The sequence below is a fragment of the Ipomoea triloba genome, chromosome 3 (genome assembly GCF_003576645.1).
Source record: "Ipomoea triloba cultivar NCNSP0323 chromosome 3, ASM357664v1".
NCBI classification, from domain to species: domain Eukaryota; kingdom Viridiplantae; phylum Streptophyta; class Magnoliopsida; order Solanales; family Convolvulaceae; genus Ipomoea; species Ipomoea triloba.
The window spans coordinates 231,598-249,563 of NC_044918.1; the positions used below are offsets into that span (position 1 = coordinate 231,598).

The 17,966-nt window shown below is 34.9% G+C and overlaps 4 protein-coding genes across 5 annotated transcripts; all 4 read right to left on the minus strand.

The window, feature by feature from the left end:
* Positions 1 to 2: 2 nt before the first annotated feature.
* LOC116012685 (uncharacterized CRM domain-containing protein At3g25440, chloroplastic) lies at positions 3 to 3,098 on the minus strand. Its single transcript, XM_031252324.1, has 4 exons — positions 2,886 to 3,098; positions 2,518 to 2,782; positions 1,837 to 2,238; positions 3 to 1,453 (listed from the first exon to the last, which is right to left on the minus strand). The coding sequence occupies exons 1-4, from the start codon at positions 2,957 to 2,959 to the stop codon at positions 536 to 538; spliced, it is 1,659 nt and encodes a 552-aa protein (XP_031108184.1). The 5' UTR covers positions 2,960 to 3,098; the 3' UTR covers positions 3 to 535.
* A 272-nt stretch (positions 3,099 to 3,370) lies between these two features.
* On the minus strand, positions 3,371 to 6,056 carry LOC116012686 (SUPPRESSOR OF GAMMA RESPONSE 1-like). The gene is made up of 5 exons (XM_031252325.1): positions 5,880 to 6,056; positions 5,072 to 5,204; positions 4,748 to 4,934; positions 4,192 to 4,673; positions 3,371 to 4,071 (listed from the first exon to the last, which is right to left on the minus strand). Exons 1-5 carry the CDS (start codon positions 5,900 to 5,902, stop codon positions 3,724 to 3,726), a joined length of 1,173 nt encoding a protein of 390 aa, XP_031108185.1. The 5' UTR covers positions 5,903 to 6,056; the 3' UTR covers positions 3,371 to 3,723.
* Positions 6,057 to 7,266: 1,210 nt separating this feature from the next.
* On the minus strand, positions 7,267 to 10,650 carry LOC116014204 (serine/threonine-protein kinase STY13-like). Its single transcript, XM_031254206.1, has 6 exons — positions 10,039 to 10,650; positions 9,694 to 9,826; positions 9,397 to 9,592; positions 8,644 to 8,768; positions 8,390 to 8,548; positions 7,267 to 7,941 (listed from the first exon to the last, which is right to left on the minus strand). Exons 1-6 carry the CDS (start codon positions 10,167 to 10,169, stop codon positions 7,618 to 7,620), a joined length of 1,068 nt encoding a protein of 355 aa, XP_031110066.1. The 5' UTR covers positions 10,170 to 10,650; the 3' UTR covers positions 7,267 to 7,617.
* A 1,168-nt stretch (positions 10,651 to 11,818) lies between these two features.
* On the minus strand, positions 11,819 to 17,507 carry LOC116013270 (serine/threonine-protein kinase D6PK-like). Of its 2 annotated transcripts, XM_031252938.1 has the most exons (4): positions 17,008 to 17,507; positions 15,097 to 15,129; positions 13,746 to 14,911; positions 11,819 to 12,888 (listed from the first exon to the last, which is right to left on the minus strand). In XM_031252938.1, the coding sequence occupies exons 3-4, from the start codon at positions 14,891 to 14,893 to the stop codon at positions 12,051 to 12,053; spliced, it is 1,986 nt and encodes a 661-aa protein (XP_031108798.1). In that variant the 5' UTR covers positions 14,894 to 14,911; positions 15,097 to 15,129; positions 17,008 to 17,507; the 3' UTR covers positions 11,819 to 12,050. The 2 variants fall into 2 exon arrangements, with proteins under 2 accessions (XP_031108798.1, XP_031108797.1); XM_031252937.1 differs by lacking the exon at positions 15,097 to 15,129.
* Positions 17,508 to 17,966: the final 459 nt, after the last annotated feature.

Consider the following 17,966-nt stretch of genomic DNA (forward strand, 5'->3'; position numbering starts at 1 on the left):
AATTTACCAAAGAAAAATTCCTATTTCTAATGAAATGAAAGATTCAAAGACTCAGTTATTACAATATCAAGATTACCAAATGGTACTGCCTAAGGGTAAAGAAGTTTACAAAAAAAAACTCTTCATGCATTGTGGTGTCCAATATTGTTCCCTTACAGCACACCCACTATAACCACTAATCAATAGATTTTACCCAAACCCAAAAGTATAAACAAGGCAGTGCATAAAAGCAAACAGGGATAGTAGCAGCCTGTCTGCCAAGATAACATTTCCACAGATTCAGGTATATAAATAAGAAAGCAGCAGATGTAGATAATGAATGACTTCAGAAAAGATTCTGCTCCAGCTGTAGGGAAATGAATATCCATCTCAGCCACAATCAAGTGATCCATAAACCTCTATTCCTGATCTGTTTCCAGTGAACAAAATCAGTTCTGTTGTTCACCGTGTTTTGTCCATCAAGTCCCTCTGACAAGGTTGCTTGATGTGCATTCACATGATACTAGTAATGGCAATTGAACCTATTGAGCTTTGGCTAATCACTGTCCCAATCATCCATCCCTTTCAACTTTCTAACATTCCTCTTCTTCCCACCATTCCTTTCATTCTTATTCATTTGCTTGGTTCGGTAATCATTTGATTCTTTTATGCTCTGCTCATCCCCGTCATCTGATTCCCACATGGCATTCTCAAGATCACTGAGCATATCATCTGAAGCGGGCTCTTCTGACATCTTTTCATCAAATTTAGGTTTACCATATATATTGGAATTTCCTTGACCCCTACCCCTATCCTTACCAGTCTTATGTTTTGGCCAGCTTTGTATGTTTTGCTTACTACTTTTGTCATGACTTTTGTACTCTCCATTATGAGTATCATAATTACTCGTTCCTCTAGTATCATCAGAATCCCATCCATCATCATCCTCAGATACATCACCATCACCATCTTCATCACTGTCATCATGAACTACCTTCCTTCCACGTTTATCATTCCAGTTCCTTGTCCTCCCTACCATCTCATTATCTGATTCATCACTTCCATTGCTTTCTGATCTTTTGAACCTACCACCAAAATCCTCCTGATTCCAATACCTAATTTTTCCAAGTTCTTCCTTCTCTGCTGCTTCCTCAGCAGCCCATTCTCTATCAGCTTCCCTTTCTATCTCAGCTATAAAACGGTCAAGCTCCTCCTGATCACTTTCTTCATCAGACTGTTGTTCTGCGTTACTGATGCTGGCACCCACTTGATTGCTTTTGTCCCCTTGGAAAACATAAGGGGTTCCTTCTTTCTTGTCAATGGCATTGAAGAATGTGGAAGCTACACGTTGGATGCTAGCCATGGCCACTGGATCATCAGGATTTATCCCCTTTTTACGGAGTTTTTGTTCATATTCTTTTATGTTCAGTTTCTGAGAATCTAGTGCTTGCTCGAATCTAGCTTTAAACAATGCCTGGAAGAGAGAGAAAAATGTAAACATAGCACAAATCTAATCCATCATCTAAATATATTCAGCAATTATTTAGATTCAACCAATGAAACCTATTTCATTTGCAACTTTGACAATACATGTGAAATATAGCTGCCTTTATAATTTATAGCCTTCAATTATTAGAAAAATTTCAAAGATTACACAAGCTAGGTGGTACAGCCTAGTTACAAGCAATGCCACTATCAAACAGGCCCTTACAAATAAAAGCATGACTTTGTAACAAAAAATAATAATTTTAGGCAACAAGTTGGTTCACTGACTAGGATAACTATAAAGTAACATATAATGGACAAAAAAGATAAAGAGAGACACAAATGAATATACACACAGAGGTATATACTGACCTTCCTTTTTGTAAGTGTGTTAATAGGAATTAAATTCTTGGGTTGCCGGTAGTTTCTGCCACGAAACATAATAATGGTTTTCACATTATGAATGTTAACCACAATACCACCACTCAAGCGTGCCAGCATAGATGCCATCTCCTTAATTTTTTCCTTTGGGAAATTATCACAACAAACTTGCACAGTCTCATGGAACTTCCAGTGAAGATGCATATTTTGGACAACTCCTCCAAAGACACCACGAACACCAACAGGAACATAATTTCTATTCTTGTAACCAATCTTCTTATACGCCTGCAGCTGCTCAGGAGTCAAAAGTTCAGGATCGTGCTTTGGGGATGGCAACTCTGGAAGCTCATATTTTTTCAGCTTCTGAAGAAGCAATGCCACTTTCTTCTTTGCCTACACTAATGAAAGAGATTGAAACATAAGAATGCTAGCAGCTACATGACCTTTCCAAATCACAATTTTTTTTTTTTTGAGTACTATTGACTCTTTTACAATGTAGTATCTGTTCATAACACAATTTAAATAATCTTTCTTGTCTTAAAACACACATTGCTCACCGGAACATCTCATAGAACCTAGAAAACTGAAGTTTCGCAGTGAATCAAAATTTGAACTTTTGCATTTCTTTACGAATTAGACTATGCAGTATCAAAAGTGGAGGTTGAAACATACTCTTCTTAGATTGTAAAGAAGTCGTTCCTCATCAGTCATAAGCTTCTTCCTTAGTTTACTAGCCCTCCGACGTTCCCTTAGCGTTTTGCCCGACTCTTTAATCAGCCGGGCCTCCACTTTGCTTCTCATACTCTTCCGCGACATCCCTCGAGCTCCGTCAAAGCAATTCCACATTCCGCTAGACGTAAATTGCAGCCCCGCCTCTTTAGCTCCGCGAAACGCTGGCCGAAAATTCCCGTCGATAGGCTGCCACTTCATCGCATTCCTAGTTTTACAGATTAACAATAGAGATCAAATCAAAGCAAAAATCAGATTAATAACCGAAAGAATTGAGAATAGGAAGGAGGACTGGGGAAAATAATACGTACTGTGTGGGATTGCTGGAAATAAGAAAAGTGAGGGCTCTAACAGAGTGCCGTTGAAGGTTTCTTGCGAGGAACATCACGGTGCTGTAGCGAGAACAATCCAATCCAATCGAAGACGAGGAAGAACTCGCCGATTGAGTTCTCTAACTCAGTGAGCCATAGTCATTTTGCTTGCAGGGGTTTTGAGGGTTTTAGCTATGTCAGTGACCCACTGACCCGGCCCTATGGTTTTCTTTTTCTTTTTTCTTTTTAAATAATAACTAAGACTAATCCCACTTGAATGCTTGATATTATAATTATAAATTAGAGTAAAAGTTGGGTCCAATATTATTTTTTTTAGGATAGAAAAAACCAGTAATTTGTACACAAAAATATGTGATCATTCTAATACGAGAATCATGTTTTATTCACTACATCATTCTTTTTAAAAGAAAGATTTCATATTCTTACTTAGATGGTTGAACAACAATAATATAATAGCCTAAACATCATTAATCTACAATACATTATATACTACAAAACATAAACATATTATGTCATAACATTGTAACAAACATCTGATGCAAGTCATTGAAAAGCACTCCCACGCAACAACGAACTTACAACGATATTTAAGTTTACAATAATCCAAAGCTTGAAGGTTCATCAATTGAGGTCAAATAAATCTCAAAAAGGCAAAACTGAATTCCTCGTACAAACTCACATCCTTCCCAGTAACGTAACTAGGATGTCAGGCTCTTACCAGCAAGTTTGGAACTCCTTGACCTCAAATGCCTTCAATCTTGACGGCACAGCACAGAAAACACACAAACGGATGGTTTGACGTAAAGTAATCCGAAGCTCAAAAGCGGTCTAGCCAGCTGGAAATACTATCTTGAGATCCAAATGGCAGATCCTGCAAAGAAAATTCCGTTTCCAAGTTCACAAGATCAGCAATATTGGTGGAGGTGGTAGTGTTATTAGCTTCTTGCGGCATAGGATTAATGTTAGCAGAAGTCGCATGATGAGATCCCAGATTGTCCAAATCAAAAGAACCAACAATTTCATCACATAACAGAAAATCATCAATGTCAGTTGCATCAACAGCCTGTGATTCTCCAGCCAAACACCCTCCTGCGTACTCTTCGCACTTCACTTGAAAATCAGATGACAAAGAAACATATTCCTCCTTCTTGCCCCCCTCCACTTCCTAGCAAACAACACGAAACGATGTATGCATCATCAATAGGATTGGAGATTATAAAATTGATGAACATATAAATGAGCAAATTGCATTGCAAATTAAAGTCAAAATCTTGGATGGGCTAACCTCAGCAGGTGAAAGGGCTGCATTGTAATCATCACAAGAAGGCGTTTCTCCAGCACGAGGCGGATTAGGGATGGCTATCATGGGAGTCATAGGAATGGCTTGGTTTGCATACATATCAGATTCTCCACTCAGAAGAACAGCATTTTCAGTCTGTTTCTGCTGCTGATAATATATTTTCGAGACTACATATCCACCTTCTTTCTCATCTTCATCTATTCCCAGATGGTATTGGTGCATCACCCAATTGGTTTTACCAGGCTTTTCTCCCTTCTTGGTAGTCCTATACAGAACCATTACCTTTTTGCATCCCTTCTGAACTCCATTTTCCATCACAGCTTTCGTCTTCCCAGTCTTATGCCAACGAACGTGCTCCATCACCAAACCTTTTTCATTGCTAATCTTTCTGCGCTTGCGCGTTCCAGTAGCATATGCCTTTTTAGTCCGGTAAAAAAAGTGAACACTGCTTCCATCTTTCTTAATACCTGAAATGCATATCAAGTAGAAATCAAGCAATGCCACGAGAAAAACATAAATAATTGGATGGGGGAGAGCCTACCAGGAAGATTCTCTGGATGAGTATAGCAGATTCCTTCATCTCCCTCAAGTGTTGGGATGAATTCATCAACAAACATGTGTGGTTCCGAATTTCCTTCCCCACATTTTGCTGCCAGATGTTCCAAGAGCTCAACATCAGATGGCTCAAATTTTACACCAGCAGGAAAGCCAGGCCACTCTGGGCTAACCTGAAAACATAAAACAAACCAGACTCTTATTAGTCACTACTCGAAATAGACACAAGCACAAATAATCTGCAGGCAAGAAAGATAGCTTTTGCCATGAACTCTCTCATGTGAATTCAGTAAAGAAAGAAACTCCTTACATCGCTGTTATCAATCAAGTGATGACAGTTTGGGCATTCACGGGTTGCCCCACAATCTTTGATTCGATTCTCAGCAGGGGAACTGGCATTTCTCACTTTTTGTGCAAGTCCTCTGCTATTGATAAGCCAAGACCTGCATCAAGACAGATTGAAATTCCACTGTGATTATAAGCATTATTGGACTGGAATCTATGAAGTAAAGAATTTAGTACATTTCCTCTTTGGGAATGACATAATAAATTGTGTCCTTTACAATCCACATTTGTGTTTTTCACAACAAAACTGTAAATCCTAGTATCTGGTCTCTCAACTAAGTCATCAAAACATGGTGCCCCCCATAAGAAGACCCTTAACAAGGAGTCAAAGCATATATGGATTAAAAATATTAACTTTTTTGTTGTAAAAAGATCATCATGTGAATGCCCAGATACAACACCCAGATTCTAGTTTATCAAATCTCACTTCAAAAGAAAATCCCAGAAAATGGCAATCCTTTTTTCAAAAACACACACACACACACACACACTCAAGGGAAGAAGATGAAGAAGAACAGAAAAAGCTCACGAAATTTCTTTTTTCTGGAGGATTTTGATCATTCTACAGCAAACCCTAATCAAAACATGGCTTAAAAATCAAATTTTTGCTGTAAAAAGATCATCTTTTATATGAGGAGTGAAAAATCCTCAATAATCATTACAAAAATCCCAGAAATTCAAGATAGATTCTTTAATTTCTGGTTGGTTTCGATATCCCAAATCAAAACACTGATTAAATGACACCAATTTGTACTCCATGGATCCAACCTCACCTTCCCATATACAAAGCAGTCATTCAAGAAAGGAAATCCTTTAATTATTCTGAGTTCCTTAGAAAAACAGGAGTGCTGCGTCTTCGAGTCAATGGCTTTTAAACTCAAAGGAGGAATGAAGAAGAAGACGTCATGCTATCTAATGCTCCCCCTTTCTCCACTGAGCTAAGAAACGAAGTGAGAGCTTGTGTGTATAAGCGGGAAAAACTTGTTCTACATTTTGCCCTCGGTTCGGCAACTTGGCATCCAAGAAGAAGCAGGCATGGATGAGCTTCTCCTCTTCATCTATTGGCCGAATTGGAGGTTCGGGTATGGCCCACCGTTTACTAAGTCAGTGTCCGAACCTATACAAACGAGGCAGGGGTCAATATGGTAAATATCTGTCCCTTGCTCCCCAAGCTATAAAAGGAAAATCAATAAATCATTACATAGATTGTGCCACTCATTTTTGGATGAAATTACAGTTCCAGTACGACGCCATTGCTTGATTGCCCCTGTTTTAACGCGGCGTAACGGGGGGTTTTCGGTAATTAACAGAAAATTCCCGGAGAATTTTTGCCTATAACGTTGTTGGAAGGATAAAAGCGGTACACTAAATCCAACGTATGGTTAACATTTACTGCTGCAACTGTAGATTTCAGGTAATAACGACCATACCCCCATTTATGAAGCTTCTATTGCAAGCTCTTATATTTGCTTCTTAGACACAAGATTAACAAATATCAAGATTCTTAAAAATAAAAATAAATCATACGATTTACACAATAGATACTACATTAACGTTAACGTGTCTTCTTAAAACAACAAAAATAGCAAAACGTTAGTTAAAGTATCTTCTCGAGATAAAAAAAAAAAAAAAAAAAAGTTAAAAGTACAGGACGTCTTCTCAAGACAAAGGGGGTGTCTGGCAAACGACTGATAGCTGGTTGATTTAGCTAGTAGTTGATGGTTGATTGCGTTAACTGGTTTGACCAGCTGATTGTATTAGCTGGTTATAAAAAACTGTTTGGTAAATTAGCTGTTTACTAGTAGCTGATTGAATGTAAAATGACATTTAAGAGTATTATTATTATTATTATTATAAAATAACAAACACACCACCCATTTAAAAGTAAATCCCATTGATTTTAAATGATAAAATAGTCAATATACCCATTGTTCCAAACCAGCTGATACAAAAAGCTACATTCATTAGCTTTTCAATTTTCAGCTTATTGGCCCAATAAGCCATTTACCAAACACTTCAAAATAGCTTATTGGTTGGTCAAAAAGCTAAACTTAGTCAAATAAGCTAAAATTTGACTTATAAGCCAATAACCAAACACCCCCAAAAAGACAACATTAGTTAGTATTATGAAAGAAGTGACAACTAAGATAAACATGATTCTGGTACAATTTTTATTTGTTTATTTTTTCCGAATAGAATAGCATTAACAAGTACTGCACTAAATAGATAGATATATCAAAGGTCAATAATGTAATGTAATGTTCTTACAAAACATTGGAGGAAAGGCATTTGGATGAAACCTTATTTTACAACTATAATACTATATAATCATCACAACAACCTTAGCTCCAGTGTCCAAAAGCTCAACATTCAGTCAGAACTAATAAATTAGAATGTCGCCATCTTCCCTGAGCAGAGCTTCATTTCCAGAATCTAATAAGAACATCTAAATTTCCGTATATATTTGCAGCTAAAACTCTGTTCCTCGGTTACGTTGTGCTTTAGAAGGGATCAGTAGCATTGCTTGAAGCAGAAGAATAAACCCTTCTGTTTATCCTCCGATGGGGCGTGGGCGTTGGGGGTATCCCCCGAGTCGCCACGCTTCGCCATTAGGGAGCTTGTACCTGGAGACTCGGGTGGCAAGACAGCATTCTCTGAGGTGAAAATTCTTGGAGGTATGGGAGGGGTTTCGAGGGGTGAAATTGTGGAAAGATAGTGCAGAAGCATCTGTATAATCCGAGTGAAGTTGGGGCGAGCATTTGGATCTTCTTTCCAACATGAGGTCACAATCACAGCCATATCTTCTGGTAGATCATCGGCACTTGGCCTTACATTCTGCAAGCCAAACAACCATATAGTCACTACCAAAGCCATAGTTCATTCCAGTTGGACAAAAAAATCAAAATTGATTAGTGGACCCCCCCCCCCCCCCGGATCTTAAGAGTTATCCACGTACCCTTGTTTCTTGGGTACCATGCTCGGATTTTCTTTGTCCCAATTCCTTTTCAAGACTAAGTTCCTATTTCATGGTAAAGTAACCTACTCAAATATGCACAACTGTCCAAGTGGTCCTAGAAGCCTTAATTAAAGGTGGTAGGATTCAAAGAACCAATAATATGTGGTATTCGTGTTGCAAGTAATTATTGCAGAAAATTGGTATAAACAAGCAACAAACCTCCATGTGTTGCAAAAAGATATGTTTCATAGTATCCAGTACGGAGTAATTGATAACCAAAAAAAAAAAAAAAANAAAAAAAAAAAAAAATCAAAAAATGAAAATTACCTTGAAAGCAGCAGCATAGGCAGCCTGCAGATTTGACATGCCCTCAAACGGCAACTTATTATGTATAAGCTCCCACAGCACAATAGCAAAACTGTAGGCATCAACTTTGTGATTGTAATGTTTTTTCTCTCCGTGCCTCAACGTAACAGTGCTGTATAGCTTCCTCCATATACAACATTCGGTGAAATTTTCAGTTGTGAAGTCATAAAAAGAGCACGTAGAAGTAAATAGAGGAAGTGGTTTTTGTTTTCTACCTCTGGAGCCATCCAGCGATAGGTTCCTGTTTCAGCAGTCATCATCTCTGTCAATGACTCCTCTCTTGCCAGACCAAAGTCTGCAAGTTTAACTGTCTTATGGTCGGCCGTTAAGAGCAAGTTTTCTGTAGGCAAATTCGTATGAAATACAAAATTAGAATTCAAGAAGCAAAACTTCAATTAGAATGCAAAACTTGAATGACATTTACTCATTTAGAACCACAAACCAGCTTTAAAATCAACTTCTAAGTAATGGACTAATGGTAGAAGAAACAGTCAAACAAAAGAGGTTTACAGCTTCTGCTTCTTTTCAGTTTCCAGCCATTTTGCATCAGAAATCATGACCCAATCTTCATCATATCTAGCCAATTATTTTCCCACTTCAAAACACCATAGAATCTCACCCGAAAATTCAGATCAAGATTTGTTCCAACAACACACTATCCATTTAAAAGAGGAGTGCAATTCGAGCAATCTAGCCATTTCAATCTCACTACCATAGCACTAATCTCTTTGCTCTCCCAAATGCAGCCTAAGATTCTTAAGAACGGATCAACTAAGACACAAACCAGCAAACTATAATGTCTCATATTTTCTTCTCCCCCCTCAATTTGAAAAAGTTGTTTCATCTCATGGGAAATGGTTCAAGCACCATGCTAAACGACAAAGCTAAAGATTCAACAAAGGCAAGTAGGCAACGCGGACAATCGTGATAGTTCCAGATAAGAGTAGCCAAATGCACATAAGTTTTACCGGGTTTCAAGTCACGGTGTATGATTCCATGAGAGTGTAAGCATTCCATTGCCCGAGCAATGTCAAGTGCAAATCCAATTGCCACACGCATATCTAGGCACCTTGGCCGCATGTTCAGCAGGTATTTTCGAAGCGTCCCGCCTAGAAGTAGTTCAGTTACAATGACCATAACAGGCTCCTTACACGCACCAAGAAACTGTAGAGAAGAAATTATCAATGTGAGAAACTGCAAACAATTTTAATTACTCATTCAGAAGTGTTGCATCCATTTTGACACAAAAGAAAACTGCAAACAACCTTCACTAAGTTCTTGTGTTGAACTCTGGATAACATTGCAACCTCTCTTGCAAATCGGGCATCCCTCTTAGCAATCTCTTCTGGTGTCTCCCCTTTATGGATAATTTTGATTGCCACATTCTGGTTTTTGTATCTGGAAGGAACCCAGGAAACAAACCAAAAACAAAAAGATGTCAAAACCTATCCACACACACACACACACACAAAAGAGCAAATTTCAGCAACACCAATCAATTCAAAGACAGATTTAAAGAACAAAATGAATCTATCATAAGCAACTCCATAATGCTAAAATTACAAATTTAAGAAGGAAAGAGCAAGAAATATAGAAGAAAGTCAACTCACTTTCCCTCATAGACTTTGGCATGAGCACCCTCTCCAATCTTGGGCCCAACAAAGAGAAGCTTGGGATCAATCAACCATTTGGAGTCCAAATTGAAGTCTTCTCCAGTGTAGAACCCACTTGCAGATCCCATTTCAACACCTGCACACCAAATTTACCTTTTCTACCTAGCTCACCTATCTAGCTACTTATCAACCAGAATCGAGACCAGACTCGTGCTTGTATATCCAGGCATTTCAGCAAAATCAGCAAGTACTTACTACTAAAAAACACAAATTAAAGCTCACGCCTTTCTTTGCACTCTTATACGCACTTCTGCTTCCTTTGGAAAACAAAAGAATGAAAACCTCACCAAAAAGGAATTGGAGTGAAAAGTACGGATAGGGGAGCTAGAATCTTCTGGCCAGGAACACAGCAGATCAGTGGGTACAGGAAATAAAGAATTTCTTACTATGAACGCTAAAGGAGCCCAAAAAACACAGAATTTAGTTACTGCGAAGAGACCCAGAATAATTTAAGCTTCCCACCGCGTATTATGATTCCTGGGTGCAGATAGATAGAGAGAGAGAGAGAGGGGAAGCTGCGGAAGCGACTAAGGAAGGAATTGAATGACACATTCTTTACGATCACAGTGCAAAAAGAATCCATAGTCAAAAGTCAAAAACAATAAATAAATAATAATAATAATAATAATAATAGAAAAATAGAGTGAAAATTGGGAAACAAAAGTAGGATCCACAGATTAAAAATGTCAAGACTGAGTGACTATATGGTCATGCAAAATTACACATAGTATAGATGAATAAATCTAAGATTGGAGGTGATGGGGTCACGTCGGTGGTCGGCGGAGAAAATTTTGCAACATTTCCTCAGCTTCCAAATTTGTACTAAATACATCCTAATAAGTAGTATAAGTTCCAAATACATGTTAAGCTACCTACTACTCTGATCACATTCATTAATCACCGTATTCTTGATTTTCAACACAACTAACTTGGTTTCACACCAATTGCTGATTAGACAAACTGGTGGTTGGTTGGTTGATTATATGTTTCCCTTCATTATTGATTCACACTCTAAATTCATTATTTCATTTGATTATAATGTAATATACTTATAATTTGATAATGTTGTTATTGATTCACACTCTAAATTTGTCATTATTTCATCTGATTATAATATAATATACTTGTAATTCGAGATTGTTGTTATTAATTCACACTCTAAATTTATCATTATTTCATCTTATTATAATGTAATATACTTGTAATTCGAGATTGCTGTTATTGATTCACACTCTAAACGTATCATTATTTCATATGATTATAATGTAATATACTTGTAATTCGAGATTGCTGTTATTGATTCACACTCTAAACGTATCATTATTTCATATGATTATAATATAATATACTTGTAATTCGAGATTGCTGTTATTGATTCACACTCTAAATGTATCATTATTTCATTTGATTATAATGTAATATACTTGTAATTTGATATTGTTGTTATTTATTCACACTCTAAATGTATCATTATTTCATCTGATTATAATGTAATATACTTGTAATTCGAGATTGTTGTTATTTATTCACACTCTAAATTTATCATTATTTCATCTTATTATAATGTAATATACTTGTAATTCGAGATTGTTGATTTTGTATGAGATGGAGTTGAGCTTTTTGAAAATACAAAAATGTTTATTTTGTAATCTGAAAACATCAAAATGAAGCTTTTGGTTGAATGAATATATTGGTGGGTGGGTGGGGAAGAAGATAAGAGAGAGAGGATATTTTGAAGCTAAGGACAAGAAAAAGTGTAGTGCACTTTACATTTGGCTGGCTTCTGACAGGAACAAAGAACAAATTGGCATTCCTTCCAAGTTCCAACATAAAAGGAGATGATCTAAGACCGACCATATAATTCATCAAAGTACACTACTACTACTACTACTGTCCAGTCCAGTGATTGACGACTTAGAAAAAGAAAAAGAAGCAAACAAGAATCATCATCAGAAGAAATCAATCTCGAAATAATTATCCGAAGACTTGACATCAACACCACTTTGCACTTTTGTGGCTGCCGGAGATTTCTGAACTGCTGGCTGTTGTATTATGAATGGTTTTGGCACATCTGGGGGGCTAGCACACCTTATCAGCGCCCAATTCACACTCTGGAAAAATGGATGCTGTTTTATCTCCGTTGCCCCGCGCCTGTACGCAAGACGGTGCTGTGGCTCCTTCACTAGTAAACCTCTGATCAAGTCCCGAGCAGCAAAGCTCACCGTCGGGGAGTCTGGGAATCTTAATGGCTGCCCAACAACATTGAACAATGTTGCCCGGTTTCCCTGTCCTTTGAAAGGCGTTTTCCCAAACAAGAGTTCGTACAGAAAGATCCCGAATGTCCACCAGTCAACAGCACTGCCATGTCCTTCCCCTTTTATGATCTCGGGAGCCAAGTACTCATGTGTACCCACGAAAGACATTGAACGAGCATTCGTTGGTTCTGCAATCAGCTCAGGAAGAGGGGTTACTTGACTATGTATCTCAGTCTTTGGCTTGCTGCTCTTCTTCTTATCTTTCTTCGCCCTGCTAAGGAACCGTGGTGTGAAGCATGCCGGTTGGATACAAGATGGCTCGATACAGTATCCCGATTTCTTTGATTCTATATTTGAATTCGAGGATTTAACCAGAGTCGGGCTCACAGTGCACCTTAAAGAGAGGTCAAAATCAGACAGCATTATGTGTCCATCTTCCCTCACCAAAACATTCTCTGGTTTAAGGTCCCTATAAATGATGCCCAGCATGTGCAGATACTCTAAAGCAAGGAGAACTTCTGCCACATAAAACCTACACTCCAAAACAGAACCTAATAATCAGTAACCACATAATCAATTCACTCATTCAACATTTGAGCAGCAATTGGTTACCTATCATAAACACCGCAGAAATTTAAGGAAGACCAACAAATTGTGAACACACACACACTGTACAACAATATACAGATTGGACCTCTTAACTAAGCAGTCAAAGAATTTGTCTTGACCTAAGAAAACTCCACCACCACCATAGTTTAAATTATCAAATTTTCACCCTTAAGGAATTCCCATATTCCAAAGCAAAATCACACCCTTTTCTGAAGATAAAAATAAATTCATTTTTTTTTCTGGACCAAAAAGGTAAAATATTGAAAGTTAACCATACAAAATAAAAATTTGATTTCGAAGCTCAAAAAGACAAGGAAAGAAAAGAACATGGAACACCCACTCTTTAAGCACAATTCAGAAACCTCAGTGGCCTTGGGCATATATAGGACTTAAAGGAAAGTACTAATTTAGCAACCAAAAAGGAAGAAGAAGAAGAAAATAGATAGCAGCCTTAGTGGCATAGGAACTCATCATGAAATAATATGGGAAAGCTAAAGATTCATCCTTCAGAAATTATGCTTATGATATAACCAAGACCTCCATATCACCAATGTCTGATTCCTTAAGGACTGCAGCAAGATCTTATGAAAGTGAACAAGGATATCAACAGAAGGTGCCAAAAGAAGAAATATAAAGTTTACTGCTCTATAGCACAATCCTATGATTGCATATGTGTTTCTTTCTAGAATTTGGGGGCAGAAAATAAGTCTAGGATTAAACACTTAAAGAAGGAAGTCACAACTGGAATATTAAGATAATGGGGAAAAGTAAAAACCTAACCTGGCAGCATTTTCTTGAAAATATTTCCCTGGCTGTCTCTGACGAAGAGCGTGCAAATCTCCACCAGGACAGAACTCCATCACCAAGCAAGAGGACTTTTCTGTCTCAAAGTGCGAATACAAAGTGGGCAGAAAGGGATGATCCAGAGATTGCAGTATCTCTCTTTCTGTTTGTGCTCTCACAAGCTTCTTACGGCTCTCTAGAGTTGCCTTGTCCATCACTTTCATGGCAAAATAGCTTCTTGTACCAATTAACTCTGCTAGATAAACGCTTCCTATGTCACCACATCCCAATCTCTTGAATACTCTAAAGTGGTTATACCCCAAAGTTCCATCATTAGATCTGACGGCTTGAATTGCTTCCCATCTTGTATCATTTGCCTTGTGTGGTTTAGATACTGCACTGCTCAAACTACTAGAGCTGCTCTCGTCACTAACATCACTACCAGTGCTAGCTCTATAGACGCTTGTCTTTGTACTCTCAACAAAATCACAAGAGTTGCTAACTTCACCGCTATCACCAGACTTGTCAACACTGCTAGCACATTCACTTACTTCTGTGTTGGTGAAGCTTTCTTTGGCTTCTGCATATAGCGTAGCAGAGTAGAAACTATTTTGAGGACTAGGACAGTATCCTGATTGAGGAGGTAACTGGCCATTCAACAAGTCAATACTACTTTCTTTGGCAGCATTCTGTGAAGTAAATTCCCCAGGCTCCAAACACTCATTTGACTTGTAATTCTGAGAATCAATAACTAGATGCTTACCAGACAAACCTTCTGCTTTTGGAACAAAATCTTCTACCCCCAGAAATTCCTTCTTACCTTTATTTGACTCCAAATGATCTCCCACTGAAGTAGAGACTATGTCACTCTGAACATGAACATGAGAAATCTCAAGATTATTATCAGATGTTTTATAAGACTTTGCGCTGACCATAGAGCCTTTTGAGCTTAGCAGTGACTTTGATTCAAAGTCACCAGCTATTGGGTAAGATGAGGATGATGATCCTTCATATCTATATTGTTTCATAGAAGGATGATGAGGTGGACGACTTGCTCTGGGCACAGAAGAAGCAATACAGTTTGCAGCAGCTACAGAACTATGACCATTGGGCAAGGAGCTAATCCCATCAACAAGTGATTCCATTGTGCAGTTTGAAAGACACTGCCACAAGAACAACCAGTTTAGAAAGATTATTCATACAACTCTATTAACCAAAAATAAAGTTTTATCCTCTTTAGAAAATTGTCACTACTAGATCTAATTACTAATTAGACACCCTCAACCCATCAACAATTGAAAAGTCTAACAGACCAATTACAAATTCAGATGAAATAATTATCACATACCAATTAAAGAGCCAATAGCCAAAAACTCAGACACTGCAAAAAAAAAAAAAAAAAAAAAAAAAAAAAAAAAAATCCAAAAAAAAAAAAAAAAAAAAAAAAAAAAAAAAATCCAAAAAAAAAAAAAAAAAAAAAAAAAAAAAAAAATCCAAAAAAAAAAAAAAAAAAAAAAAAAAAAAAAAATCCAAAAAAAAAAAAAAAAAAAAAAAAAAAAAAAAATCCAAAAAAAAAAAAAAAAAAAAAAAAAAAAAAAAATCCAAAAAAAAAAAAAAAAAAAAAAAAAAAAAAAAATCCAAAAAAAAAAAAAAAAAAAAAAAAAAAAAAAAATCCAAAAAAAAAAAAAAAAAAAAAAAAAAAAAAAAATCCAAAAAAAAAAAAAAAAAAAAAAAAAAAAAAAAATCCAAAAAAAAAAAAAAAAAAAAAAAAAAAAAAAAATCCAAAAAAAAAAAAAAAAAAAAAAAAAAAAAAAAATCCAAAAAAAAAAAAAAAAAAAAAAAAAAAAAAAAATCCAAAAAAAAAAAAAAAAAAAAAAAAAAAAAAAAATCCAAAAAAAAAAAAAAAAAAAAAAAAAAAAAAAAATCCAAAAAAAAAAAAAAAAAAAAAAAAAAAAAAAAATCCAAAAAAAAAAAAAAAAAAAAAAAAAAAAAAAAATCCAAAAAAAAAAAAAAAAAAAAAAAAAAAAAAAAATCCAAAAAAAAAAAAAAAAAAAAAAAAAAAAAAAAATCCAAAAAAAAAAAAAAAAAAAAAAAAAAAAAAAAATCCAAAAAAAAAAAAAAAAAAAAAAAAAAAAAAAAATCCAAAAAAAAAAAAAAAAAAAAAAAAAAAAAAAAATCCAAAAAAAAAAAAAAAAAAAAAAAAAAAAAAAAATCCAAAAAAAAAAAAAAAAAAAAAAAAAAAAAAAAATCCAAAAAAAAAAAAAAAAAAAAAAAAAAAAAAAAATCCAAAAAAAAAAAAAAAAAAAAAAAAAAAAAAAAATCCAAAAAAAAAAAAAAAAAAAAAAAAAAAAAAAAATCCAAAAAAAAAAAAAAAAAAAAAAAAAAAAAAAAATCCAAAAAAAAAAAAAAAAAAAAAAAAAAAAAAAAATCCAAAAAAAAAAAAAAAAAAAAAAAAAAAAAAAAATCCAAAAAAAAAAAAAAAAAAAAAAAAAAAAAAAAATCCAAAAAAAAAAAAAAAAAAAAAAAAAAAAAAAAATCCAAAAAAAAAAAAAAAAAAAAAAAAAAAAAAAAATCCAAAAAAAAAAAAAAAAAAAAAAAAAAAAAAAAATCCAAAAAAAAAAAAAAAAAAAAAAAAAAAAAAAAATCCAAAAAAAAAAAAAAAAAAAAAAAAAAAAAAAAATCCAAAAAAAAAAAAAAAAAAAAAAAAAAAAAAAAATCCAAAAAAAAAAAAAAAAAAAAAAAAAAAAAAAAATCCAAAAAAAAAAAAAAAAAAAAAAAAAAAAAAAAATCCAAAAAAAAAAAAAAAAAAAAAAAAAAAAAAAAATCCAAAAAAAAAAAAAAAAAAAAAAAAAAAAAAAAATCCAAAAAAAAAAAAAAAAAAAAAAAAAAAAAAAAATCCTCAAAATAAGAGAGGAAACAACTAATCTGATGATGTTATAATCCCAGCAGTAGCACGCAAACAAAAGAAACCCAAACCACAGATTGAGAACCAAAATTAGCAGAGACCTGACCAGAGCTGAATTTCTCAATGACCCCATGAAATGAGGAAAATCAAGAATCTGTATCGACAAGTGTATGCCAACATTTACTCAAAGGGAAAAGTAGTTGACACAACAGTTAAAAAGTTCATAGCATTAGGATATGTTTATCTTGTTGCATGGTTCAGAAGTGTGGTTTAATCTATCGATCTTTGTTCTCAAGAATCAAAGAGAAGTAAAGAAGTAATAAAGGAAAGAGGCAGAGAACAATGGCTTTTTACCTGATCAAGAATGTAGATGAGAGACTAATAAGCTTTCATGACCGGTTAAGAGAGAGAGAGATAGAGAGGGAGGGAAGCCCTTGTAAGAAACCACCGGTGAAAAGGCGATAGATTTTGTATTGGGAACAGCTTTTCTCCTGTGTTGTTTTGCGGGTCCTATTCAGATCCGATCCAACCAAGAAATTGAGAAAATAAGAAATTTTTTATTTTCTAAATTTTTGGGGGTTAAAAACTTGGTGGTGTAATGGGCGGATTTATGCTTCTTCTTGGCGTGGAGAAAGAAACGAGAAAAGGAAGAAACTGAAAACTAAGCTCGCAAGCAAAGCTTAAGAGCCGTCTTTACCCTTAAAAAGCAATAGGGAAAGTCTCTCTCTTTCTCTCTACTCTTCACTCTTCGCCTTCTTCTTCTTCTTCTTCTTCTTCAGCTTCACTTTTCTTGTTTCTGTAAACGCATAGCATATTTTGGAGAATATTTCTTTCTTCTTCTTCTTCCTGGATTTATTATTATTATATATATTATTATAATCATGAAAAGAAAATGGGAATACAATGAACTTTGCTGGGAGAGTGACAACTGACAAGAGAGGGAGATTTATCGAGGGTTAGTCATAGCCAATGAAATTCCGCCACGTCATGAACGAGGAGCCCCTGAAGTGAATTCCATGCTCCCCGGAGATTCATGTAGTAAACGGCGTCACGGCGATATTTTTCCCCACATTCGTTTATTTTATTTTTAAATATATTTTACACTACTCCATCATTATACTTAAAAATTACTCCACTCTAATTTTATTATTAAGTCAAGGCTTTTTTCACTTAAATTTATTACGGAGTACTAATTAATTTAATACTCCGAATTAAAAAATAAAATATGCATGTTTTAAAATCTTATCAAAATATATACCTTATGAAAATACTTTCTACAAAACTCGACTCTAACTACATCAACTAGGCAGCCT

Coding starts and splice junctions, on each gene's coding strand:
- LOC116012685 (XM_031252324.1), bottom strand. CDS start 2,959: ATGTTCCTCGCAAGAAACCTTCAACGGCACTCTGTTAGAGCCCTCACT. Junction 2,783..2,885: donor ATTTCCAGCAATCCCACACA/GTACGTATTATT, acceptor CTGTAAAACTAG/GAATGCGATGAAGTGGCAGC. Junction 2,239..2,517: donor TTCTTTACAATCTAAGAAGA/GTATGTTTCAAC, acceptor TCATTAGTGTAG/GCAAAGAAGAAAGTGGCATT.
- LOC116012686 (XM_031252325.1), bottom strand. CDS start 5,902: ATGACTGCTTTGTATATGGGAAG. Junction 5,205..5,879: donor ACTGCTTTGTATATGGGAAG/GTGAGGTTGGAT, acceptor GTCTTGATGCAG/GTCTTGGCTTATCAATAGCA. Junction 4,935..5,071: donor ACTTGATTGATAACAGCGAT/GTAAGGAGTTTC, acceptor TTATGTTTTCAG/GTTAGCCCAGAGTGGCCTGG.
- LOC116014204 (XM_031254206.1), bottom strand. CDS start 10,169: ATGGGATCTGCAAGTGGGTTCTACACTGGAGAAGACTTCAATTTGGAC. Junction 8,549..8,643: donor ATCGCTGGATGGCTCCAGAG/GTAGAAAACAAA, acceptor ATATGGAGGAAG/CTATACAGCACTGTTACGTT. Junction 7,942..8,389: donor CCTATGCTGCTGCTTTCAAG/GTAATTTTCATT, acceptor TTTGGCTTGCAG/AATGTAAGGCCAAGTGCCGA.
- LOC116013270 (XM_031252937.1), bottom strand. CDS start 14,893: ATGGAATCACTTGTTGATGGGATTAGCTCCTTGCCCAATGGTCATAGT. Junction 12,889..13,745: donor TTTCAAGAAAATGCTGCCAG/GTTAGGTTTTTA, acceptor TTTGGAGTGTAG/GTTTTATGTGGCAGAAGTTC.